At 46.2% G+C, this 26,799-nt stretch overlaps 1 protein-coding gene across 1 annotated transcript in view; it reads left to right on the forward strand.

Annotated features, from left to right (window-relative positions):
- Window positions 1-26,799, forward strand: part of LOC126475511 (uncharacterized) — a 350,378-nt gene that overhangs the window by 261,796 nt on the left and 61,783 nt on the right. The window contains exons 4-5 of the mRNA XM_050103427.1: window positions 7,211-7,678; window positions 20,424-20,668. Coding sequence (XP_049959384.1) covers window positions 7,211-7,678; window positions 20,424-20,668 — 713 coding nt within the window. The remainder of the gene's footprint in view (window positions 1-7,210; window positions 7,679-20,423; window positions 20,669-26,799) is intronic.

Here is a 26,799-nt window from a genome sequence, read left to right on the forward strand (position 1 = left end):
TTCTTGAGACCAATGTCTTACGAGTATGTAAATCTGAAACAGGCAAAAACTGTTGGGATTCTAGACTTCCAGGAGAGATGCACTTTGTGTGTATATATAATTAAGTCTGCACGCGACCCAGAGTTTGCGAGTCCTCATTGCAAGCAGCTACTTTCTTACTAGTAACCGCGTAAAAAACCAGTATATGAATTTGCCATAAAAACAGAGCTAATATTTTTGGTTTTTCAACAATTTTTTTTTTTACACACTACCTATTGGCTTCTGTCTCGGGCTCTTCGGTCGACGTTCATCTAATGATTTTACTGACGTTTCGCCAGCACGAGTGGCTGGCATTGTCAAAGCTTCACCCTCCATTGCCGGTGGTGAAAGGTGGAGGGAGAAGCTTTGACAATGCCAGCCACTAGCGCTGGCGAAACGTCAGTAAAATCATTAGATGAACGTCGGCCGAAGAACCTGAGACAGAAGCCAATAGGCAGTTTGTCAACAAGTGGCCACGAAAGCCTTAACAATTTTGTAAATTATTTTTTTAAAGAAGTAAAGTTTCCTTTGCTATAAATACTGGATTATTGTTATTTTAATAACAATGCCTACAGTTAGAAACTAGCAACAAACACGCGACATAGACACATGACATAGTAGTTGAAAGTTTCCTCAGGTTTGCTGCTGGATACTAAAATCAACTTGATTCATTATTTAGGCGATCCAGCTGGTCGCCATCTTCAGGAGAACGCTGTTGCTGCTAAGTCCTGCTGAATACTGATGCTAAGACTGCAAATCGTCGTGCTGTTTAGACCCCCGTACCGTACACGGTGCATGCACCGCAGTTGAGTTCCTAGGCTGGACAGGTAGCGCCGCCATTAGTGGAACACCGGCGGCAGTGATATATCGCAATCAAACACTATTTTCAAACCCTCGGACTGGCACATCGAAGAACAGGGTTCCACACCCCGCTAAGAGGAAAGCCATCGTCTCTGTTAATCAACATCGCCGTCATACAAGGCTACAACAGCCGAAAAAATAGGCGGTAACAGAACTTTGCTTAAACGAGGGACTCGGTATGAAAATTAAGTACAAGTACTGTGATAATTTCCAACGCTTCTGGTTTCTGGAACAGTGTTTTTGTAAAGAGACAACTAAAATTAGTTTTGCAGACAATTTTATTAATAGAAACAATGGCTTTCCTATTAGCAGGAAGTGTAACCAAGTGCTGTCCCGCTTCAAAACAGAACGTTCTTCGTTGCGATCACTCCGAATCTTAGAAAATAGTGTTTGAGGGTGACCTATCGCTGCCATCTGTGTTCTACTAAGGGCGGCGCCACCTGCCCAGCCGAGGAGGGCAGCAACTATGATGGGCGGCGCATGGGTTGTGTACGGTATGGGGGCCCTGTATACGACGACGATTTGCAGCCTTGGATCAGTTTTCAGCGGGACTCAGTAACAGCAGAGTTCTCCTGAAGATGGTGGACAACTGGATCGTCGAAATATTGACTTAAGTTGTTTTTAGGATCCGGCAGCAAACCCGAGGAAACTTTCAAGACTTATTACGCCGGGAAAGCGTATGAAGTCACAGGACATAAGAATAGCTTTGCAGAGACAATAATGTATCTGTTTAAGTGCGGCATGGCCTATTAGACGATGTGGGTGCGCGTGGAGTGTAGAACATTTGCCCGAGCCTCGTCTATGCTGTAGTTTCTAACTGCCGCCCTCGAACATTGGTTGTAGTGCAGAATGACACCCTGTCTGGGTTGGAAGCATTTAGCAAAATTACGGTAGCGGTGAAGTACAATGTTCCAGTGCTTTAAAAGATTAAAAACGGGAGGAGACACAAAAATCTTAAGACATCACACAAGGAGAAAAAGCACCCGCAGTGTCCTTTGGAAGAGAAGATCAATGTAATTGACGTAACTACAATTTTGTTGACATTCTATAAACTTGCGATAATTACTGAACCCTTAATTTTGGGTTGGCTTAAGCTGAAGAAATGATGCCATCGAAAAGTGACGATGCAGGGAAATCATCAACTTGTAAATCTTCGCTCCCGCGGTTGCTGTGCCCATCTCCTACATCTTTGCAATCTTGTAGACAGTGAGTCCGATTTCTTCTACATTCCGCCAGCCTGAGTGGCCGTGCGGTTCTAGGCGCTACAGTCTGGAGCCGCGCGACCGCTACGGTCGCAGGTTCGAATCCTGCCTCAGGCATGGATGTGTGTGATGTCCTTAGGTTAGTTAGGTTTACGTAGTTCTAAGTTCTAGGGGACTGATGACCTCAGAAGTTAAGTCCCATAGTTCTCAGAGCCATTTTTTAATTTCTTCTACATTCTCAACCCCATATCGATCTTGATCTCCTACACCTTCACCTCCATTAGAATTTTTCAGTATTTGTTCGAAGCCTACATTTATTACTGGGAGATACAGCAACAAAAAAAAACCGAAAATCGGGTATTCCAAAAACCTGTTTTTTGAACGGTTTTAGCAGTCAGCTTAAACTAGAGACGAAAAAACCGGTGTAACCGAAAACCGGTTGTTTCAGCGATAACTGCCATCCCTACCTGCAGGGACATAGAGCTCCTGGGTGGGGATTCCAAACTACGCTGTGAGAAAAGTCAAGAGATAGCGATATGCCCATACACAGGTGGCGGTAGTATCGTGTACCGGTATAAAAGGGCAGTGCATTGGCGGAGCTGTCATCTGTAGTCAGGTGATTCGTGCGAAAAGGTTTCCGACGTGATTGTGGCCGACAGCTGGAGCTAGACGCATGGGAGATTCTATTTTGAAAATCGTTAGGGAGTTCAATATTTCGAGAATTACAGTGTCAAGGGTGTGCCGAAAATGCCAAATTTCAGGCATTATCTCTCACCATGACAAAGCAGTGGCCAACGGCCTTCACTTAACGGCTGAGAGCAACAACGTTTACGTAGAGTTGTCAGTGTTAACAGACAAGCAACACTGCGTGAAACAACCGCACAAATCAATGTAGAACGTACGACGAATGTATCCGTTATGACAGTGCGGTGAAATTTAGCGTTAATGGACTACGACACCAGACGACCGACGCGAGTGCCTTTGGTAACAGCACGACATCGCGAGCAGCGCCTCTCCTGGCCTCGTGACCATATTGATTGGACCCTAGACGACTGGAAAACAATGATTTTGTCAGATGAGTCCTGATTTCAGTTGGTAAGAGTTGATGGTAGGGCTCTAGTGTGGTGCATACCACACAGACCTAAGTTGTCAACAAGCCACTGCGCTAGCTGGTGGTGGCTCCATAATGGCGTGGGCTGTGTTTACGTGGATTGGGGTTTCTTGTCATGCTTATGTTCGGCTATTTTGAGGCCCTTTGCAGCCATTCATGGACTTCATGTTCCCAAAAAACTATGGAATTTTCATGGATGACAATGCGACATGTCATGGGGCCACAATCGTATGCGATTGGTTTGAAGAACATTCTGAACAGTTCGAGCGAATTATTTGACCATCCATATCACCTTATGAATGCCATCGAACATTTATGGGACATAATCGAGAGGTCCGTTCATGCACAAACTCCTGCACCAGCAATACTTTCTTAATTATGGGCGGCTATAGAGATAGCGTGGCTAAAAATTCTGCAGGGGACTTCCAATGCACTGCGCCGGATAAAAGAAGGTCCAACACGATGTTAGGAGGTATTCCATGTCTTTTGTCACCTCGGTGTAAGCACATTCGAGAAACAGTCACGTCACAGGGGCATCACGCTAATAAGGTGTAACACTACCTCTAGCCTTGACGACGGCCTCAGTTCAGCGAGCATGAAAATCCACACATTTCTTCCGGTGCGCCAAATCCAGATGAAGATTCACTTTTGGATGATAAGGTCCTGTACAGCTACCAAATTGTGGGGACGTTGCTAGATATATTTCACCTGCTGTTCGAAATACCAATAGGCATTTTTTATCGGTTTGAGATGAGGTGATCTAGCGGGCCAATTGAGGTACGGCAGGGTGTCTGGGTCTTCATCGAACCAGGAACGTATGCATGCAACCGTATGAACACGGCTGTTATAGGTTTTCCGTGATTTCCCTAAATCGTTTCAGGCAAATGCCGGGATGTATCCTTTGAAAGGGCACTGCCGATTTCCTTCCCAATCCTTCCCTCACCCGAGCTTGCGCTCCGTCTCTAATGACCTCGTTGTCGACGAGACGTTAAACACTAACCACCAACCAACCAACGGCTGTTATCTTGTTGGGGGGTGTCAACAGCATACTCATCACGAATACGGTATGGAGGATATTGAAATAAGCATCCTGGTTCATGCTGACGGTAACCTAATAGAGCAGGAGCAATTAATGGTACAAAAACGACAAAAAAATTTCACTGAACAACCACCAGCCTCGACTACACCCTCCGCACCCTGCGGCTAAATGCTTCATCGGATCCTTGATCCACCCCATCCGTTGTATCATTTGGAAAGAGGATCGTCGAACCACATTATGCGTCTCCATTGGGCTACCTTTCCACTGCGGTGACAGAAGTTATGGGATACCTCCCAATATCGTGTCGGACCTCCTTTCGTCCGACATACTGCAGGAACTCGGCGAGTCGTGGCCTCAAGAAGTCGTTGGAAGGCCCCTGCGGAAATAGTAAGCCATGCTGTCCCTATAACCAGTGGAGCATTTTGTGCTCGAATTGGCGTCTCGATTACGTCCCATAAATATTCGATAGTACTCAAGTAGAAAGATATGGATGGCCAAATCCAGAATGTTCTTCAAACCAGTTGCAAAGAATTGTAGACCGATGACATGACACATTGTCATCCATAAAACTACAATCGTTGTTTGGCTGCAAAAGTCCTCCAAGTAACAGAACATAACCAATTAGTTCAGGAGCCCAGGAAAGGCGATGTCGCGCTGTTAGCGAAGGTACTCTCGTTGGTCGTCTGTTGCCATAGCCCATTAACGCCAAATTTCGCCGCACAGTCCTATCGGTTATGTTCGTTGTGCGTCCCACATTGATTTCTACGGTCATGTGACGCAGTGTCGCTTGTCTTTTAGCACTGACAGCTCTACGAAAACACTTTGGCTGTCGGCCACTGCGTTTACCGTGGTAAGAGGTAATGCCTGAAATGTGGTATTCTCGGCGCACCCTTGATACTATGGATCTCAAAATATTGAACTCCCTAACAAATTCCGAAACAGAGTGTCCCATGCGTCTAGCTTCAACTACCATTTCACGTTAAAAGTCTGTTATTTCCCGTCGTGCGGCCATAACCACACTAGAAACTTTTTCACATGAATCATCTAAATGCAATTGACAGCTGTGCCAATGCACGGCCCTTTTATACCTTGCGTACGCGATACCGCCACCACCTATCAATGTGCATATCGCTATCCCATGACTTTGGTCACCTCTGTGTACGTTTCTGTGTTGTGTGGCCACTGAAGGCGCAGAATGAACAGTGATCTTCTACATGGTACATGACTTCATAGTCCACTGCATCCAGTTCAGTCCCCACTATTCGCTCTGAAACTGGGTGAGAAGGATATGCATTCACTGACAGAAACAGTTCGTGATGGGTTTGAAACAGACAGCCATTGAAAAGGATTGACACTTGTCTCCGGCCCCTGACGGTTATGATCCGTTTATGACCACTGATCGTAAGCTTTGCTACATGGCTACGAGCGGCGCGCCATTTATTGTAGACATAGTGGACATCCTGCGTTGATCTCGCTGAGGTTCGCGTCCACCTCAACGAGTGCAGGGGTCTGCCATATAGCATGTGAAGCACTTAAAAATACTTTGCGGACTGTCAACCCATGCCCATCGAAGAGATATGTTGCATTGTAAATTAAATATTTAAATATTGTTTGTTCGAGCTTCGTAATGTATTACATTCCATATCTTACGTACCTATTTGAAGAACTATTTTCCCCAAATAGATTTCACAAGAAAGGAGGTGGAACAACGGTGGACAACCGCTGCTCTATATCACTTAATCGGCTCTTCTGAGGTAAAATATCCGAATCCTGCTTCATTCAGTGATATAACCTGTGCAAGTACGATTGACTATAGTACCAACTTACCCACATTTTAGACATTTTTTTCATTCATTCTAGTTTTTTTTGCGTCAAAAAATTGTTAATCCTGTATAGCAGGTAGGTCTTACATCGGCAGTTGATGGTCCTTTTACTACTGATGTTTTATACTGAACGTATTTTCTCAGCTTTTCCTAACATCTTTATTTTCTTTATTTCATTCCTCTTTTTACTCCTTACAAGCAGACAGAATATTGCAATATTTCGTGCATTCTTGTTTACTTTTCTCAATGCAGATTATTTCAAATGAAAGTTTTTATACTTTAAATTTGTGAAAGTTGCGTTTTTTACAGAAGAATGTAGATTTTATGATTCTGTCATTTTAGAATAACATAATGATAGATTACGATAATTTCTTGAGTCCTCTGCATTAGTAAAGCAGCAGCAGTTAGGCCCAAGCCTTCTTTTTCCCATTGCAGGTTCCCTGTAGTAGCTGACTCCTTGAATTTTTCAGTCATTTTGATATTATAGGCATTTCCGATGGGTACTGGCACACAATGATCTATGCAGAATGCTTGGCGAAGGGCTAATGTATCTCCTTAGTGTACGCCTCTACTGCTCCTCTCTTCCGTTATACCTTTGGGTTTTCGAAGCAACTCCTTCCACTCTGTAGTGGATATCTCGAATGGCCATTTTTAAAAGGTTATTCCCACTGATCTGAGGCGTGATGTTACATCTGCGAGCAAGAAATCTGTCCAGAGCTAAAAGACAGTAAATTTGAGATTCTACCAGCACTAAAGTCTACGCTGAGGAGCGTAAGAGAGGAGTTGATGATGTGGGAAGCGGTGACGTAACATTTCAATTATTTATTAAGTTTTTTTGGAGGGTCGCACTGGGATACTTCCAAGAATGAGAACATCATCTGAAAATAAAGTTATAATTATCATTGAAATGCTGATTCATTAATTATTACAATAAAAAAATGGGTGTAGACACAAGTTCTTAATCTGAATGGTTGATGTATTTGGTTATCTTAGCTGTGAAAGCTAGTAATATAGTAACTAGTTTAAAAAGAAAGAACAAAATATGAGAAACCCATCACTTTGGCCAAAAAAATGCATGCATGTCCAAAACAACTTAGCATCGTAGAATAACACAGGCACTGCAATATCGTATTTACCTGCCGTACCGTTGTTGCAGTCGCTGGAGATAGAGCAGGTGGCGGCGTCTTCGGTGATCGCTCCGGTGACGCAGCAGTTCGTCTCGCGCCGCCCCTCTGCAGAGAAGGGCCGCTCGGCGCCGGCGGTGGCGGCGCGCCGCAGGGACGTGGAGACGCCGGGCGCCGCCCCCGAGTCAGCGGCCCCCACCCGGCGCCGGCCGCAGCCCAGCAGCGACGCAGACCTGGCGGCCGTCGCGTTCGAGCCCACCTCGTACACCCGCCGCCGCCCCTCTCCGTCCGCCTCCAGCAGCGAGCTGTCCGGCGGCACCTACGAGGGCTCGTCTTCCAGCCGCAGGCGGCCCGCGGCCGCGCCGCCCACCGCCGCCCCCGCACCTGTCGCCGAGCCCCCTGCGCCTCCGCCGGAGCCGTCCACTACGACGACGACCACCACCACTACCACTACTACTACAGCGGCGCCCGCTCCGGAGACACCTTCCACTCAAGAAAGGGTAAGACTGCAAAGCACCGTTTCGTGCTGCCCACTTCCATTCTCATCCAGTAAAGTCGAAACTACACCTCGAGTTCCTCAACGAAGTGTGATAGGCCCTCTGCTGTTCATTATCTATACCAGGGCCGGCCACGCCGTGCCAAATTTCACTCGGGACGAGCGTGCGAAGATGGATCGGCCAAGGCTCAGCCTTTATTGTCTTTAGAGAATGAGATTTTCACTCTGCAGCGGAGTGTGCGCTGATATGAAACTTCCTGGCAGATTAAAACTGTGTGCCGAACCGAGACTCGAACTGGGGACCTTTGCCTTTCGCGGGCAAGTGCTCTACCAGGTTCGCAGGAGAGCTTCTGAAAAGTTTGGAAGGTAGGAGACGAGGTACTGGCAGAAGTAAAGCTGTGAGGAGGGGGCGTGAGTCGTGCTTGGGTAGCTCAGGTGGTTAAAAAAAAAAAAGAAAAGAAAAAAAGTTAGTAGAGCATTTGCGCGCGAAAGGCAAAGGTCCTGAGTTCGAGTCTCGGTCCGGCACACAGTTTTAATCTGCCAGGAAGTTTTTATTGTCTTTGCTCGTTCCTTCCTGGAAGGACTCGCTTTTCTTTCTGTTTTTTTTTTGTTTGAGGGGGGGGGGGGGGGGAGTCATCACTCTTCTGACTGGTTTGATGCGGCCCGCCATGAATTCCTCTCTAGGCCAACCTCTTTATCTCAAAGTAGCACTTGCAACCTACGTTCTCAATTACTTGCTGGATCCATTCCAATCTCTCTCTTCCTCTACAGTTTTTGCCCTTTACAGCTCCCTCTAGTACCATGGAAGTCATTCCCCCATTTCTTAACAGATGTCCTATCATCCCGTCCCTTCTCTTTATCAGTGTTATCCACATATTTGGAAATTTGTAGAGGAATGGGAGAGCAGAACAGCAGTAAACTGACACAGTATGCCATGCATCTCTAGTAAACCAAAAGGATTTGATTGACCTCGCAAAGTTTGGTCAACTCTTAATCGCATCAGAACCAACTGTGGGAGATGCGCCGACTCCGTATACAGATGGGGTAAACTTCCTTCGGCCGCTTGCGACTGTGGCGCTGAGAGACAGACGGTCAAACAAATCGTGCAGGAATGCCCACTAAGGGCATATGAGGGTGACCCACGGGATTTCCTAATGGCGACCCAAGAGGCAATCGACTATATATTATCTAAGCTGGACGTTTGTTTGTGATTGCTCTTCTGTGAGTGTACATTTACAATTGGTGGTGTCCTTATATACAAACTGTAATTTATTGTTCTGTTTATGCATATGTGATTTTTTTTTAAAATCGTGTTGTTTCTGTAATTTTTACTGTGACGTTATGAGCCATACGCAAAATAAATAAATTGGAAATGTGTGATAAAAAATGGTTCAAATGGCTCTGAGCACTATGGGACTTAACTTCTGAGGTCATCAGTCCGCTAGAACTTTAAACTACTTAAACCTAACTAACCTAAGGACATCACACACATCCATGGCCGAAGCAGGATTCGAACCTGCGATCGTAGCGGTCGCTCGGTTCCAGACTGTAGCGCCTAGAACCGCTCGGCCACTCCAGCCGGCAATTTGTGGTAAGGTCTTATAAGATCAAACTGCTGAGGTCATCGGTCCCTAAACTTACACACTACTTAATTTAACTTAAACTAACTTACGCTAAGGACGACACACACACACACACACACCCCCATGCCCGAGGGAGGACTCGAACCCCCGACGGGGGAAGCCGCGCGGACCGTGACAAGGCGCCGTAGACCACGCGGCTAACTCAAGCGGCTTTCCACATAGTCCTTTCCTCTCCGATTCTGCGCAGAACCTCCTCAGTCCACCTAACTTTCAACATTCGTCTGTAGCACATCTCAAATGCTTCGATTCTCTTCTGTTCCGGTTTTCCCATAGTCCGTGTTTCACTTCCATGCACTGCTGTGCTCCAGACGTACATTCTCAGAAATTTCTGCCTCAAATTAAGGTGTATGTTTGATACTAGTAGACTTTTTTGCCATTGCTAGTCTGCTTTTGATGTCCTCCTTGCTCCGCCCGTCATTTGTTATTTTACTGCCTAGGTAGCAGAATTCCTTAACTTGACCTACTTCGTGACCATGAATCCTGATGTTAATTTCTCGCTGTTCTCACTTCTGCTACTTCTCATTACTTTCGTCTTTCTTCGATTTACTCTAAAACTACACTCCTGGAAATTGAAATAAGAACACCGTGAATTCATTGTCCCAGGAAGGGGAAACTTTATTGACACATTCCTGGGGTCAGATACATCACATGATCACACTGACAGAACCACAGGCACATAGACACAGGCAACAGAGCATGCACAATGTCGGCACTAGTACAGTGTATATCCACCTTTCGCAGCAATGCAGGCTGCTATTCTCCCATGGAGAAGATCGTAGAGATGCTGGATGTAGTCCTGTGGAACGGCTTGCCATGCCATTTCCACCTGGCGCCTCAGTTGGACCAGCGTTCGCGCTGGACGTGCAGACCGCGTGAGACGACGCTTCATCCAGTCCCAAACATGCTCAATGGGGGACAGATCCGGAGATCTTGCTGGCCAGGGTAGTTGACTTACACCTTCTAGAGCACGTTGGGTGGCACGGGATACATGCGGACGTGCATTGTCCTGTTGGAACAGCAAGTTCCCTTGCCGGTCTAGGAATGGTAGAACGATGGGTTCGATGACGGTTTGGATGTACCGTGCACTATTCAGTGTCCCCTCTACGATCACCAGTGGTGTACGGTCAGTGTAGGAGATCGCTCCCCACACCATGATGCCAGGTGTTGGCCCTGTGTGGCTCGGTCGTATGCAGTCCTGATTGTGGCGCTCACCTGCACGGCGCCAAACACGCATACGACCATCATTGGCACCAAGGCAGAAGCGACTCTCATCGCTGAAGACGACACGTCTCCATTCGTCCCTCCATTCACGCCTGTCGCGACACCACTGGAGGCGGGCTGCACGATGTTGGGGCGTGAGCGGAAGACGGCCTAACGGTGTGCGGGACCGTAGCCCAGCTTCATGGAGACGGTTGCGAATGGTCCTCGCCGATACCCCAGGAGCAACAGTGTCCCTAATTTGCTGGGAAGTGGCGGTGCGGTCCCCTACGGCACTGCGTAGGATCCTACGGTCCTGGCGTGCATCCGTGCGTCGCTGCGGTCCGGTCCCAGGTCGACGGGCACGTGCACCTTCCGCCGACCACTGGCGACAACATCGATGTACTGTGGAGACCTCACGCCCCACGTGTTGAGCAATTCGGCGGTACGTCCACCCGGCCTCCCGCGTGCCCACTATACGCCCTCGCTCAAAGTCCGTCAACTGCACATACGGTTCACGTCCACGCTGTCGCGGCATGCTACCAGTGTTAAAGACTGCGATGGAGCTCCGTATGCCACGGCAAACTGGCTGACACTGACGGCGGCGGTGCACAAATGCTGCGCAGCTAGCGCCATTCGACGGCCAACACCGCGGTTCCTGGTGTGTCCGCTGTACCGTGCGTGTGATCATTGCTTGTACAGCCCTCTCGCAGTGTCCGGAGCAAGTATGGTGGGTCTGACACACCGGTGTCAATGTGTTCTTTTTTCCATTTCCAGGAGTGTATATTCTGTACTCAGCAGACTGTGCATTTCATTCAGCATATCATGTAATTCTTCTTCACTTTCACTCAGGATAGCAATGTCATCACCGAATCGTATCATTGATATCCTTTTACCTTGAATTTCCACTCGTGAACCTTTTTTTATTTCCATCACTGCTTCTTCCATGTACAGATTGAACAGTAGGGGCGAAAGACTGCATCCCTGACTTACACCCTTCTTCATCCGACCACTTCGTTCTTAGTCGTCCACTCTTATTATTCCCTCTTGGATCTTGTACATATTGTATATTACCCGTTTCACCCTATAGCTTAGTCCGCAGCTCCTGGTCTCGCGGTCGCGTTCTCGCTTCCCGAGCACGGGGCCCTGGGTTCGATTCCTAGCGGGGTCAGGGATTTTGACCTGCGTCGAGATGACTGGGTGATTGTGTTGTCCCACATCATTTCATCATCACTCATGAAAGTGACGAGATTGGACCGAGCTAAGCATGGGAATTTGTACGGGCGCTGCTAACCGCGCAGTTGTTCGCCCCACAAACCAAGTATCATCATCCCTATAGCTTACCCCTACTTTTCTCAGAATTTCGAACATCTTGCACCATTTTACATTGTCGAACGCTTTTTCCATGTCGACAAATCCTACGAACGTGTCCTGATTTTTCTTTAGTCTTGCCTCCATTATCAATCAGAATTACCTCTCTCCTACCTTTACCTTTTCTGAAGCCAAACTAATCGTCATCTAGCATTTTGGGGTCGGCACAACTCTCTTCGGTTCGGAAGAATCGTGGTGCCTGCGCTGTTTATCTTTCGCTGTTTTTTCGTGGTATAAAAAACGTGCACAGGTCCATTGGATGTTTGCAGTAAAGGAGCAGTGTAGCGATCTATCGTCACAAGCTTTTAAAATGGATGGGATCAACAGAAGAGAGGGATGAGAATTCTCAATATATAAGCGACCGGTGCAGCAGATTTCCTAGGAGACGGTATTACAGTATATTACAGTACCATCCAGGAAAAATTTAAAGATCCAGTTGACAATGGAAGAGCAGAAAATTACAGCGATCGGCAAACGGGATTCATTGTTCTGTACATGAGGCATGCAGCAAGTGAACATATTGGTGATACGAGTAGTAAATTTTCTGATGTCGCACGCGTTATTCCAATGCCAGTTGCAACTGTTTCCGATGGAACTGAACAAAGAGTATGGAGACTTTATATATTACAGCAAAGAACATTGGTTGTATCAAGGAGCAAGCCTGGAACGATTTTTCGGTTTAAAACTCGCAATTCTTGAGTTTATGAAGGAAAAAGAATGCAGGAAAGAAAATTAGACCATCCAGAATGGACTACGCACCTCGCATTTTAAGTAAGACATTGCAAGATGAGGGACAACTTCTTCTGATTTGATGGGGGATGCACCTAAAAAGAAAATCGCGTTATAGCGTTGCAGGAGTGACACATTTTGATAAACACAGTCCAGTTCCCTAAGCACACTGCCGATAAAGAAAATGCGCGGTTTAAAGAATTCTTTGTGGCCTTGAAAGAGTTACAAAGATAGTTCACTAAACGTTTTGTCTATTTTCGAGTTGTTTTCGAGACCCTTTACCGTTTCAGTTGAAAGCGCCCCCTGCACGTGTGGAGGTGTAACTGATCGATCTGCAAGATAGCTCCCGTTTCAATGACAAATCTTTTTGTACTAAAATTGTCCAGGATGCCGACATTGCTTTCCTCAGATAGAGTTTCCACGTCTCCATAATGAAGTTGCCAAGTGCTACAGTATTTCGCTCGATATATTTGTGTGAAGTGCTCTTCTCAATTACGAAACGAAATAAGTCACAATTAGGCGGCAACTTGAGTGCGAAAATGTGCGAAATTGTCAGCGTCTGTCAGTTCGGCAACGGTTTGTACTAGATAAAAATTATGTCTTAATCGCGCCAAGAATAATTAAATAACACTGAACACTTGTTTTGCCTGTAATATTGTTGACCATGTAGTACGCAGTGCGACTATAGTGCGATTTAAATGCGACGCGTTTCCAGTTTCCTCCTCTTCCCCCTCCTCATGCTCAAACACCATAGCTTGGCGGTGGGATATATGTGCAGCGGAGTTGATTGTTATGGCACTCGTACGAGGTAACGGCCCGCGAGTCGAAATCTTAGTCACTACTGATCTATTCAGAATTTTTTTAAAAAGTGTTGGATACTTCGAAGCGTCGTAATATACCAAAACGAGACAAAATTGCCCGGTAATTCTGGGCTCTAAAATGCATACCTTAAGAGCATTTACCACTTGTTCATGTTCACTATTGTGAAACACACCTCTTCTACTGCCAACATTGCTATTGCAAAGCGATAGACACGCTAAGACCCACACACGCAAACAAGACGATGCACCACGAAGGAATTATCCGAATGGGACGGAAATCGGTAGAAGTAATGAACATGTACACACAAACAAATGATTACAATTTCAGAAAAATTTCACGAATTATTAAAGAGAACGAGCTTCACAATTTGAGCAGCTCAATAACTCATTGGTTCATTTCCGGCCCTTATGCAAGCAGTTGTTCGGCTTGGCATTGACTGATAGAGTTGTCAGACATGATATCCTGAGGGATATCGTGTCGGATGTCGTCCAATTGACGCATTAGGTCGTCAAAATCCTGAATTGGTTGGAGGGTCCTGTCCGTTATGCTCCAAACGTTGTCATTTGGGGAGAGATCCAACAACATTGCTGCCCGAGGTAAGGTTTGAGAAGCACGAAGACGAGCAGTAGAAATTTTCGCCGTGCGGGGGCGGCCATTGTATTGCCGAAACGTAAGCCCAGGATCACTGCAGATTACTGCTTCCAACAGAGCCCCGATGACCAGCGAACACATGCCTGGAGATCGCCTGGACAGCAGTGGGGTACCAAATTCACTGTCACCCGCCATAATGCCTGACATACAGGAGAGATGGTCTGGGGTGTCATCCGCAGCATTCTTACAGAACAGCGGTACGTTCACGATATTCTTCGTTTCGTTTCTTGCCCTTCATGGCAAGCCGTTCTGGGCTTACATTTGCCGGGCCGCAGACGGCAAGAGTTTCTGCTGCTTATCTTCGTGCTTGTCAAACCCTACCTTCGCCACTAACGTCGTCGGATCGCTCCCCAGTTCAGAACGTTTACGGCGTTGTGGGCCAGGCCCTCCAACCAGCTAGAGATTGTGGCGGTATAACGCGCCCATTGGACACAATCTGGTATGATATCCCTCAGGATGACATCCAACCACTCTATCAATCAATGCCAAGCAGAATAACTGCTTCCATAAGGGTCAGAGGTGGATTAACGCGTTGCTCAATTGCTCAAATGGTGAAGTTCGTTTTTTGAATACATCATCCCCCAGTTGGGTCGAAGATTTTCTCCCCCCAGGGACTGGGTGTTTCATCCCCATCGACGCGCGAGTCGACGAAGTGGCGTCAAATCGAAAGACTTGCACTCGACGAACGGTCTACCAGACGGGAGGCCCTAGTTCAAATGGCTCTGAGCACTATGGGACTTAACAGCTGAGGTCAACAGTCCCCTAGAACTTAGAACTAATTAAAACTAACTAACCTAAGGACATCACACACATCCATGCCCGAGGCAGGATTCGAAGCTGCGACCGTAGCGGTCGCGCGGTTCCAGACTGAAGCGCCTAGAACCGCTCGGCCACTCCGGCCGACAGGCCCTAGTCACACGACATTTACAGTTATCCAGTTTTTCTGAAATTGTAATCGTTTGTTTGTCTGTAAATGTACATCATACCTATGGACTTCCGTCCCATTAAGATAATTCCTTCGCTGTTCCTCGCACGGAGATTTCCAGAAGCGATTTCATACATGGGCATCACACAAAAGCCATGTATTGTCATGGTTTACAACTAGAGTTTGGAGGCGTGTATTGGAGCGATTTTTAGCTCCAAAGCTAGCTACCAAATAGCCAGGAATTTAGGATTAGTCTCTCGGAGTAATTGGCCATTTCCTCTCCGCAATAGGAGTCATCAACTGGACATGAACATGAAAAGTGACTCCATTTGCAGAATTTTTGTCATAAACAACGAAGAAAAGATCAACAAAGTGATGAAGAGTATGCACCAAAAGAGGCATTCGAGAAGAGACAATCTTATTGTTGTGCAGAGTGTAAAGTTTCTTTCTGTGTAGCACTACGTTCTAAAATGCTTCACACAAAAATGATCTGCAATTATGTGGAAATGAAACACCAGTCTCTTCTGTAACACAGTTTATTTGATACTAATCCACTTTAGTTTTCAGAATGAGATTTTCACTCTGCAGCGGAGTGTGCGCTGATATGAAGGCAAAGGTGCGCTGATATGAAGGCAAAGGTCCCGAGTTCGAGTCTCGGTCCGGCACACAGTTTTAATCTGCCACGAAGTTTCACTTTAGTTTTGTTCCATAAACTAAAATCAACAGATACATGTCTTAATGAGTGGGAAAGTCACGCGATGCGATTGTGACGGCCAGTCAATTTATCCAACTGAGACAGAGGAGCGCACCCGAAGAATACCTGGCTAAGATCATGCTTATCCATTACGGATATTTTAGAACCGTGACTGTATATTGCATGTAAGTAAGTTATACAAAACTGCAACCAGTCACTTTTTTGAATAATTTTGTTTTATTCCATGAACCGATTTTCGAACCTTTTCAGGATCATCTTCAGATGGTTTTAGGAAGTTACATCATTATTGCTAGCTGGGTGCTGGCACTATGAAAAACAGGTGGAACACACTTTAATGTATCGCCATGACTATATCTGTCGATATGGATGTAAATTTAGTTTTTTACTTACTGCGACAGTATAGCCGGCTTTCTTCGGTTAGTGTCCATCTCTCTGTCTCCATTTTGACGTCCAGTTGCTATATCGCTACACACACTTCCACACAAACTATATTAATTTACAATATAGTTTGTGTGGACGTGTGTGTAGTGATATAACAACTGGACATCAAAATGGAGGGAGACAGATGGACAGTAACCGAAAACAGCCGCCTATACTGTCGCTGTAAGTAAAAAACTAAATTTACATCCGTATCGACAGATAAGCTATAGTCATGGCGGTACAGTAAAGTGTGTTCCAGTACCCAGCATTATGCTAGCAATAATGATGTAACGTCCTGAAACTATCTGAAGATGAACCTGAAAATGTTCGAAAACCGGTTCATGGAATAAAACAAAATTATTCAAAAAAGTGACTGGTTGCAGTATTATATAACTTACTTACCTGGTTAAGAGATTGATTATGGGTACTAGTGTCTCTATCAGGCTTAATTAGCAGGTAGAGGATATGGAATAAGATCCCAGATATTCGAGTGGCTTGAGGACTTCTTACGTAACATAACCCAGTATGTTATCCTCGACGGCGAGTATTCATCAGAGACAAGGGTATCACCAGGAACGCCCCAGGGAAATGTGATAGGACTGTTGTTCTGTATGTACATAAATGATTTGGCGGACATGGTGGGCAGCGATCTGCGGTTGTTTTCTGATGATGCTGTGCTGTACGGTAAGGTGTCGAAGTTCAGTGACTGTAAGAGGGTACAAGATGACTTACACAAAATTCTTAGTTAGTGTGATGAATGGCAGTTAGATCTAAATGTAGAAAAATGTAAGTCAATGCAGATGAATAGCAAAACCAACACGTAAGATCGGATACAGCATTGGTAGTGTCCTGCTTGACACAGTCACGTTGATAAAATATTTGGGCGTAACGCTGCAAAGCGATATGAAATGGGACGAGCATCTAAGGATTAAAGTAGGGAAGGCAAATGGGAGAATTTTAGGAAAGTGTGGTTAATCTGTAAAGGTGTAAGGTGTCAGGACATGGGCACTTACACGTTAGCTTACCAACATTAGTATTAATAATAAAGGGACTGCCAAGGGCATCAGATCATGACTCTATTGAATTATGATAAATATGAGGCACTCTCGAGCAGTATTCCCTGCATGTCTGCATGATTAAGTCACTAACTTAAATCGTTGGTGAAAAGTGCCGGAAGTTGAGAATTATGGAATATAAAGTCTGCAGCTGGCCGTAGCTCGTCGGGCCGCCGTGGGCGGCAGGTAGCGGTCACCGGAAACGCGGGACTGTACGGCGCTTTTGGGGATAGCCCGGCATCCGGAGCCACCTGCGCTGGGCAACACGTGGCGAAGACGGGAATTTCGTTTGCCTAAAGGCGTTATGACCTACTCGATCATTGGGTAGATCTCAGAAATGGCGTTGGAGGGATTTCGGCGATGATAGAACGTTCGACATTGGCCGAAACTGAGTATTCTTCCGCCGCGTTTTCGTACGCGTGGGAGACGGGAGAATCGTGGAGAGAGTAGACTTCGCCTTCAGCCATCGAGTGGTACGAACTTGGAGACGGCGTCTTGGCCATCGTCTTCGAAGGGAAATATACGGTCTGTATCGCAGCACTGCACCAACGCGTGTTCTGTGCAGAGTTCTGCGGTTAGAGCTCTTTGTGTGCTCAGAAGCGAGATTTTCACCAACGCTTAACCACTTCCAACAAATTACCTAATATTCTTGATCTGGTAGTTATCTTTGCGAGGTGCCGAGTATTTATCAACGCAGCTGCCGGTAATAGGGGCACGTAATTGCAAATTATTAATGCGCCATTCTCAGGAGTGTATGGGTGGACAAAGAAATTCACATTTTTTTGTAAATTTTGTCAGTTGTGGGGGATATCAAATTAAAATGCCAATATTACAGTCGAACTATCGACTTCATTGTAGCTAGCATTTACCCTGTCCCAGTAAGCTTTACATGTACTCTAGTCAGTGCACAGCTTGCCCAGACGGGAAGGAAAGAAGGTTTGCGGTCTTCTGTGTCAGCGACGGACAAATAACCTTACAAAGGAGTTCGCATATAGGACGCTGGTGCGACCTACTCTCGAGTACTGCTCGAGTGTTTAGCATGCGTACCAGGTTCAAAATGGCTCTGAGCACTATGCGACTTAACTTCTGAGGTTATCAGTCGCCTAGAACTTAGAACTAATTAAACCTAACTAACGTAAGGACATCACACACATCCATGCCCGAGGCAGGATTCGAACCTGCGACCGTAGCGGTCGCTCGGCTCCAGACTGTAGCGCCTAGAACCGCACGGCCACACTGGTCGGCGGTGCCAGGAATACGCCAAAGCAATTCAGAGCTAGATTTGTTACCAGTAGGTTCGAACAACACACAAGCATTAAAAAGATGCCTCGGGAACTCAAAAGGTAATCCCTGAAAGGAAAGCAACGTTCTTTTCAAGGAATCCTGTTGAGAAATTTTGGAGAAGCGGTATCTGAAACTGACTGGAGAACGATTCTACTGGCTACTGCCAACAAAATTTCGCGTAAGAAGCACGAATATACGATAAGTTAGAGCTCATACGGAGCCATAAAGACAGTAGTTTTTTCCCTCACTCTATTTATGAGTGGAACAGGAAAGGAAATGAGTAATAGTGGTACAGGGTACTCTCCGCCACGCACCGTACGGTGGCTTGCGGAATATCTACATAGATATACACTACTGGTCATTAAAATTGCTACACTACGAAGACGCAAAATTTAACCGACAGGAAGAAGATATGCAAATGGTTAGCTTTTCAGAGCGTTCACACAAGGTTGCCGCCGGTGGAGACACCTACAAAGGGATGACATGAGGAAAGTTTCCAGCCCATTTCTCATACACAAACAGCAGTTGACCGGCGTTGCCTGGTGAAACGTTGTGATGCCTCGTGTAAGGAGGAGAAATGCGTACCATCACGTTTCCGACTTTGATAATTGTCGGATTGTAGCCTATAACGATTGCGGTTTATCGTATCGCGACATTGCTGCTCGCGTTGGTCGAGATCCAATTACTGTTAGCAGAATATAGAATCGGTGGGTTCAGGAGGGTAATACGGAACGCCGTGCTGGATCCCAACGGCCTCGTATCACTAGCAGTCGAGATGACAGGCATCTGTGCGACTGCTACGGTCGCAGGTTCGAATCCTGCCTCGGGCATAGATGTGTGTGATGTCCTTAGGTTAGTTAGGTTTAAGTAGTTCTAAGTTCTAGGGGACTGATGACCACAGCAGTTGAGTCCCATAGTGCTCAGAGCCATTTGACCCATGAAGGCATCTTATCCGCATGGCTGTAACGGATCGTGCAGCCACGCCTCGATCCCTGAGTGAACAAATGGGGACGTCTGCAAGACAACAACCATCTGCACGAACAGTTCGACGACGTTTGCAGCAGCATGGACTATCAGCTCGGGGACCATGGCTGCGGTTACCCTTGACGCTGCATCACAGACAGGAGCGCCTGCGATGGTGTACTCAACAACGAACCTGGGTGCACGAATGGCAAAACGTCATTTTTTCGGATGAGTCCAGGTTCTGTTTACAGCGTCAGGATGGTCGGATCCGTGTTTGGCGACATCGCAGTGAACGCACATTTGAAGCGTGTATTCGTCATCGCCATACTGGGGTATCACCCGGCGTGATGGTACGGAGTGCCATTGGTTGCACGCCTCGGTCACCTCTTGTTCGCATTGACGGCACTTTGAACAGTGGACGTTACATTTCAGATGTGTTACGACCCGTGGCTCTACCCTTCATTCGATCCCTGCGAAACCCCTACATTTCAGCAGGATAATGCACGACCGCATGTTGTAGGTCCTGTACGGGCCTTTCTGGATACAGAAAATGTTCGACTGCTGCCCTGGCCAGCACTTTCTCCAGATCTCTCACCAATTGGAAACGTCTGGTCAATGGCTTCCGAGCAACTGGCTCGTCACAATACGCCAGTCACTACTCTTGGTGAACTGTGGTATCGTGTTGAAGGTGCTTCGGCAGCTGTACCTGTACACGCCATCCATGCTCTGTTTGAATCAATGCCCAGGCGTATCAAGGCCGTTATTACGTCCAGAGGTGGTTGTTCTGGGTACTGATTTCTCAGGATCTATGCCACCAAATTGCGTGAAAATGCAATCACATGTCAGTTCTAGTATAATATATTTGTCTAATGAATACCCGCTTATCATCTGCATTTCTTCTTGGTGTAGCAATTTTAATGACTAGTAGTGTAGAATCGTCTGCTTGCCTGGAATGACCACCGTGTACCCTGCAGGTGGTACCTCCGAGATTCGACACCGGCCGCAGACGCGGCGGCGGCGGCAGCGTGGCTGAGCCAGAGGCGACGTTCGGCCCCAGACAGCGAGGCGGCGGTGGCGGCGGCGGCAGCAGCAGTCGCAGGTCCGGGGGCGGCAGCTCGCGCCGCGGGGCCGTGTCCTTCCAGGAAAGCGAGGCTGCCGCCACCCTCAGCCGTGACCGCGCCCGCGGCAGCCGCCGGGAGCAACTCGTCACTACGCCCAGGTATCCTACTGCCGATTCGTATTTCTTAGAGAGCTATTCGTCGTACAAACGGAATGTTTCTACATATTATTGTAACAGAAAATTTTTAATGCAAATGTTTTGGGTCAGCAGTCATCTGGCTGCTTTGACTTGCTGATCTCTTCATTACACGGGAATTCTTGTTGTTGTTGTTGTTGTGGTCTTCAGTCCAGAGACTGGTTTGATGCAGCTCTCCATGCTACTCTATCCTGTGCAAGCTTCTTCATCTCCCAGTACTTACTGCAACCTACATCCTCTGAATCTGCTTATTGTATTCATCTCTTGGTCTCCCTCTACGATTTTTACCCTCCACGCTGCCCTCCAGTACCAAATTTGTGATCCCTTGATGCCTCAGAACATGTCCTACCAACCGATCCCTTCTTATAGTCAAGTTGTGCCACAAACTCCTCTTCTCCCCAATTCTAGTCAATACCTCCTCAATAGTTATGTGATCGCCGGCCGCGGTGGTCTCGCGGTTCTAGGCGCGCAGTCCGGAACCGTGCGACTGCTACGGTCGCAGGTTCGAATCCTGGCTCGGGCATGGATGTGTGTGATGTCCTTAGGTTAGTTAGGTTTAAGTAGTTCTAAGTTCTAGGGGACTGATGACCACAGCAGTTGAGTCCCATAGTGCTCAGAGCCATTTGAACCATTTTTGATGTTATATGATCTACCCTTGTAATCTTCAGCATTCTTCTGCAGCACCACATTTCGAAAGCTTCTGTTCTCTTATTGTCCAAACTATTTATCGTCCATGTTTCGCTTCCATACATGACTATGCTCCATACAAATATTTTCAGAAACGACTTCCTAACACTTAAATCTATACTCGATGTTAACAAATTTCTCTTCTTCAGAAACGCTTTCCTTGACATTGCCAGTTTACATTTTATATCCTCTCTACTTCGACCATCATCAGTTATTTGGCTCCCCAAATAGCAAAACTCCTTCACTACTTTAAGTGTCTCATTTTCTAATCTAATTCCCTCAGCATCGCCCGACTTAATTCGACTACATTCCATTATCCTCGTTTTGCTTTTGTTGATCTTCATCTTATATCCCCCTTTCAAGACACTGTCCATTCCATTCAACTGCTGTTCCAGATCCTTTGCTGTCTCCGACAGAATTACAATGTCATCGGTGAACCTCAAAGTTTTTATTTCTTCTCCATGGATTTTAATACCTACGTCGAATTTTTCTTTTGTTTCCTTTACTGCTTGCTCAATATACAGATTGAATAACATCGGGGAGAGGCTACAACCCTGTCTCACTCCCTTCCCAACCACTGCTTCCCTTTCATGCCTTTCATGTCCCTCGACTTTTATAACTTACGAGGAATAAACACGAAATTTTACTGTTGCATAGATCAGCTCTCTATCCTCTCTATTTTGAAATTAATTCCAAGCAGCTCTATTTCATTATGTTCGTTTATTATGATCGATTTCGAAGGAAGAAAGAAAGGAAAGGAAATTAAGAGCATAACATCCTGTCGATCAGCGAGGCCATTAGAGACCGAGCACAAGGTCGAATTACAAAAGAATGGTCAAGTAAATCAGCCATGCCCTTTTCAAAGGAATCATTCTGGCATTGCCTGGAGCAATTTAGGGAAATCGCGGAAAACCTAAATCTGGATGGCCGTACGCGGATTTGAAGTGCCGTCCTCCCGAATGTGAGTTCAGTATGCAAACCACTGTGCCACCTTGCTCGGTGACCGATCAGGCACGTGCCGTGAGAATCAGATTACCGCACACCAGCAATATATACAGGGTTATTCTGTAATGATGGTACAAACTCTCATGTGTGATGGAGAAGAGTTGTTAAACGAAAGAGTCGAAAGTTATAAGCGAAAATTTTTTTGATACCTCTAGCAATGGACTTCTTCGACAGCAAGCTCTTTGCCTTCCATATTCTGGGACAACGTAATTGGACCAAAACAAGAGAAAATTATCTAGTAAACATGAGCTGTAAAGTACGTACCTTAAGAGCTGTAAGCACTTGTTCAGTAGAAGAGATGTGTTTCACAATAGAAGTGATGAACAAGTGCCCATGGCTGTTTAGGTATGAAGTTTGGAGCACCTATTTTCTGGACTCTTTTTATTCTTTTGGTCCACACCGCATCCTCTCAAAATATGCAAAGCAAAGCTTTTCCACTGTCAAAGGTATCAGAACGATGTGCGTTTATTCTCGACACGGTCATTTCCAGACCAGGGTCCCTTACTTCAAATTGGTACATTTACTCTTCTCCATTAACCCTGAAACTTCGTAACATCATCATGGAATCACTCTGTACATCTTGACAAGCATAGAATTGTCAACATCAAAACATCAAGTTGAACAATATAGTGGGTACGTCGGGCTGGGCTAGCATTTGGATGTGTGACCATCCGGGCTACCGAGCGCTGTTGGCAAGCGGGGTGCACTCAGCCCTTGTGAGGCAAACTGAGGAGCTACTTGATTGAGAAGTAGGGGCTCCGGTCTCGGAAACTGACATACGGCTGGGAGAGCGGTGTGCTGACCACACGCCTCTCCATTTGCGGATCCAGTGACGCCTATGGGCTGAGGATGACACGGCGGCCGGTCGGTATCGTTGGGCCTTCACGGTCTGTTCGGGAGGAGTTTTTTTTTAAATAAACAGGTATACATGTGTAGCTGCAGAGTAACTAGCAACACAACAGGCAAAAACGGCTGTTGTCCGTTACATCGGAGTTACACATGTATACTTGGATATTTTGTATCCATGATACTGTTCTACTTGGTCTTTCGGTTAATGTTGCCAATTACATAATTGTGAAGATATAGGTACTTTGTGGGTGTGCTGCTATTTGGATGTCACGAGATGTACCTGACGTGGATCCATCAGAGCTTCGAAATAAACATCATCAAATATAGCCGTTTGGAATAAATTTCAAACTAAAGAGTATAAACAGTTGTTCTACGCAACAACACTACATCGGCTGATGCCCGCATCTCGTCAGAAAATGGAACAAGAAAAACCATAAAGTTTTAATTACCACTTAGAAAAAAAGGAAGTACCGTAACTAACTTTTTGTTTATTTGTACGTATATGTCTTCAATCCCAGTATACACTGTAATTTCCACACCACAGTACTGTAACACACTTCTAGAGGAACCAAAATAAAATGGAGCACCCCATCTCCACTTATCAGTGGGCTGCGCGGAAATTTCAATGTGAACCATGACTGCAGGCAAATATACATTGCTGGAAAAAAAATTAGTACACCCCGTCGGGCAGACCGTTCGTCGGGTGCCGGTCTTTCAATCTGACGCCACTTCGGCGACCTGCAGTCGATGAGTATGATAATGGTTTCTGCGTCGTCCTCCAACAAATAGCGGTAGTGACGTAGCTACTAGAACGCCACCTGTGTCTACTCTGTAATAGAGAATGGACACAGCTCAGCGTGGCGCAGCCGTGTGAAGGAAGCAGACAACCATGCCACGGACACACGCTGGTGCTTGCTAAAACCAAGTGAGCGAGTTTGAAAGGGGTCAAATTGCGTCGTTCCGAGTGGCGGGATGGCCCTTTCGAAGAATTGCCACTCAAGCTGGACGAGCTGCGTCAGTTGTGCAGTGATGCTGGTAGTGGCCACGTGAACATTCTTACGCTCGTCGACGAGATTCTGGACGTCCACGTGGCACAGACATCCCCTCAGGATCGTGGTACTGTAAGGGCAGCAGTGGCAGATCGTACAGCTACCACAGCACAGATAAGAGGGCTTGTGAGCCCAGACGTGTCAACACGAACTGCTGCGAACCGGTTATTAGCAGTGGGGACTACGGGCACGAACACCTGTAGCCCGTCTTCCACTCACGTCCCAGCATCCACGTGCACGGCTCTATTGGTGCCGTCAGAGGATCACTTGGAAGATGGTATGGCGCGCTGTGGTCTTCAGCGATTAAAGCAGATTCTGCCTGCATAGAGTTGACAGTCGTTTGCGTGTACATCATAGATCTGGAGAGCATGTCTCGTAGACTGAATTCGTTCAAGACATACTGACCCCACTCCAGGCCTTACGGTCTGGGCTGCGATAAGCTACAACTCGCGTTCACCTTTGATGTTTATAGAGGAGACGCGAGCCAGCATTCGGCATGTACAGATTGTTGTTAGATCTGTTCATTGCCTTCTTTGCAGCAGAAAGGTGACGTGTTGTTCCAACAGGATAATGCTCGCCCACACACTGTCGGAGAAACTCAACGTGCCCTGCACGACGTGCAGCAACTTCCCTGGGCAACGCGATGCCAGGATTTGTCTCCAATCGAGAATCGAGTGGAATGTGATGGAACGAGAAGTGACTCGTGCGACTCGTCAACCAAAAACTGTTACATAACAGCGTGAACTGGCCGAGCAGGCTAGGCAGAACGTATCCCACAACAGTATTCGCCACATGTACGATCGACAGGATGCCGAATCAGCCCCTGGAGGGTACACCACGTACTAATATGGGTGTTTCAGCATGGTCGATAGCTGGTACCTCAGAACCGCTTGTGCTATTGATCTTTAAATGCAATCATTTCATGTACTCCTTATGCACTGTTACAACAACAGATTTTGAGTGAATTGGAAATCTGTGAAAGGGTGTATTAATTTTTGCCGGCAGTTTATGCGCAAACAAACAAAATAACAATAATTATTGTGATCGTTATTACCTTTTTGGACATGTAGTTTTTTATGGAACTAAACAGAGGGCTGTTTCCTTTTATGCCACATGCGTTTCGCTTTCTTTTTTTTAAGAAGCATCATCGGTATGGATTCCATGGGACCTTGTTATCCCATAGAAACAACAAACGTTTTTAAATAAGACTCAGTGAAAGTGAAGTGTTTAGATGAAATGTGCTCACAAACGCCGAAAATCGGATATACTGGTGTAAGCAGGACCATATTCCAAGGCGATGCCTCTGTGATAACGAAACCCCATAAAACACCACTGTTGACGCTTCGCAAATGGAGGGAAGCGATTCGAGTATGACATAAAAACAAAAAGCCTTTTACTTGGTTGCAAAGACCATACCTCCAATAATGATAATAATAATAACCATAGTAGAAGCAACTAAGGAACTACAGAAACATAAATACACTAAACTCTTCGCTAATCCGGCCATTCCTTGCATTTGTGGGTGCCGGATTAGCGGAAGTGCCAGGTTACTGAGTGAGTTTTAATTTAGTGTAAATGTATAGGCATTGTACTTTATTAAATCCAGAAGTAATTTGATTTTTCATAAAAAAACTTAGTCCTTGAGCGTGTACATATACAATAATATCACTGACTATGAAACTTGTTCCAACTTTCTGTTTGTCGCAATGCTAATGCGCGACGGCAGTACGCTTAATCATACAACGGTACAAGCATTACTTCGGTACTGCATGTTTCTTACTGTTGCCTAATGTACTCCAGGAAGATGTGTGCATGTTCAGCACCAGCAGTGAGAGATGTCTTCTTGTTCTTTCCTTCTGTGTCCTCTTCTTCGTCACTTTCATCGTAACTTTCCTGTACGCTTTTGATTATCTCGTCGTCTGTTAAAGTTGCTAGTCCAACACTGTACTCAGCAGTAATGGCTTTCTGCGAAGAACCTCATTTCTTCTTATCTCTAATTTCGAGTTTCTGCTTGAAGTCTAGCATAACGTGTCTCCTTTTAGAAGGCTTGATACTGAACTGTAAAGAAAGCCACAAATTTAAACATATGTGACATTCCAGATTGAGATTTCCACTCTACAGCGGAGTGTGCGCTGATATGAAACTTCCTGGCAGATTAAAACTGTGTGCCCGACCGAGACTCGAACTCGGGACCTTTGCCTTTCGCGGGCAAGTGCTCTACCAACTGAGCTACCGAAGCACGACTCACGCCCGGTACTCACAGCTTTACTTCTGCCAGTATCTCGTCTCCTACCTTGTACTTGCCCGCGAAAGGCAAAGGTCCCGAGTTCGAGTCTCGGTCGGGCACACAGTTTTAATCTGCCAGGAAGTTTCATATGTAACATTGTTTAACGTCGTCATTAATTAACAACTTTGATGCACACAAGAATTCATTATTGTATGCGTCATTTCTGCTTCAACGACTAGAAGTTTGAGGCCGGACTACTCAGCGCCGGATTAGCGAGA

This window comes from Schistocerca serialis, chromosome 4, assembly GCF_023864345.2.
Source record: "Schistocerca serialis cubense isolate TAMUIC-IGC-003099 chromosome 4, iqSchSeri2.2, whole genome shotgun sequence".
In the NCBI taxonomy this organism is placed as follows: Eukaryota; Metazoa; Arthropoda; class Insecta; order Orthoptera; family Acrididae; genus Schistocerca; species Schistocerca serialis.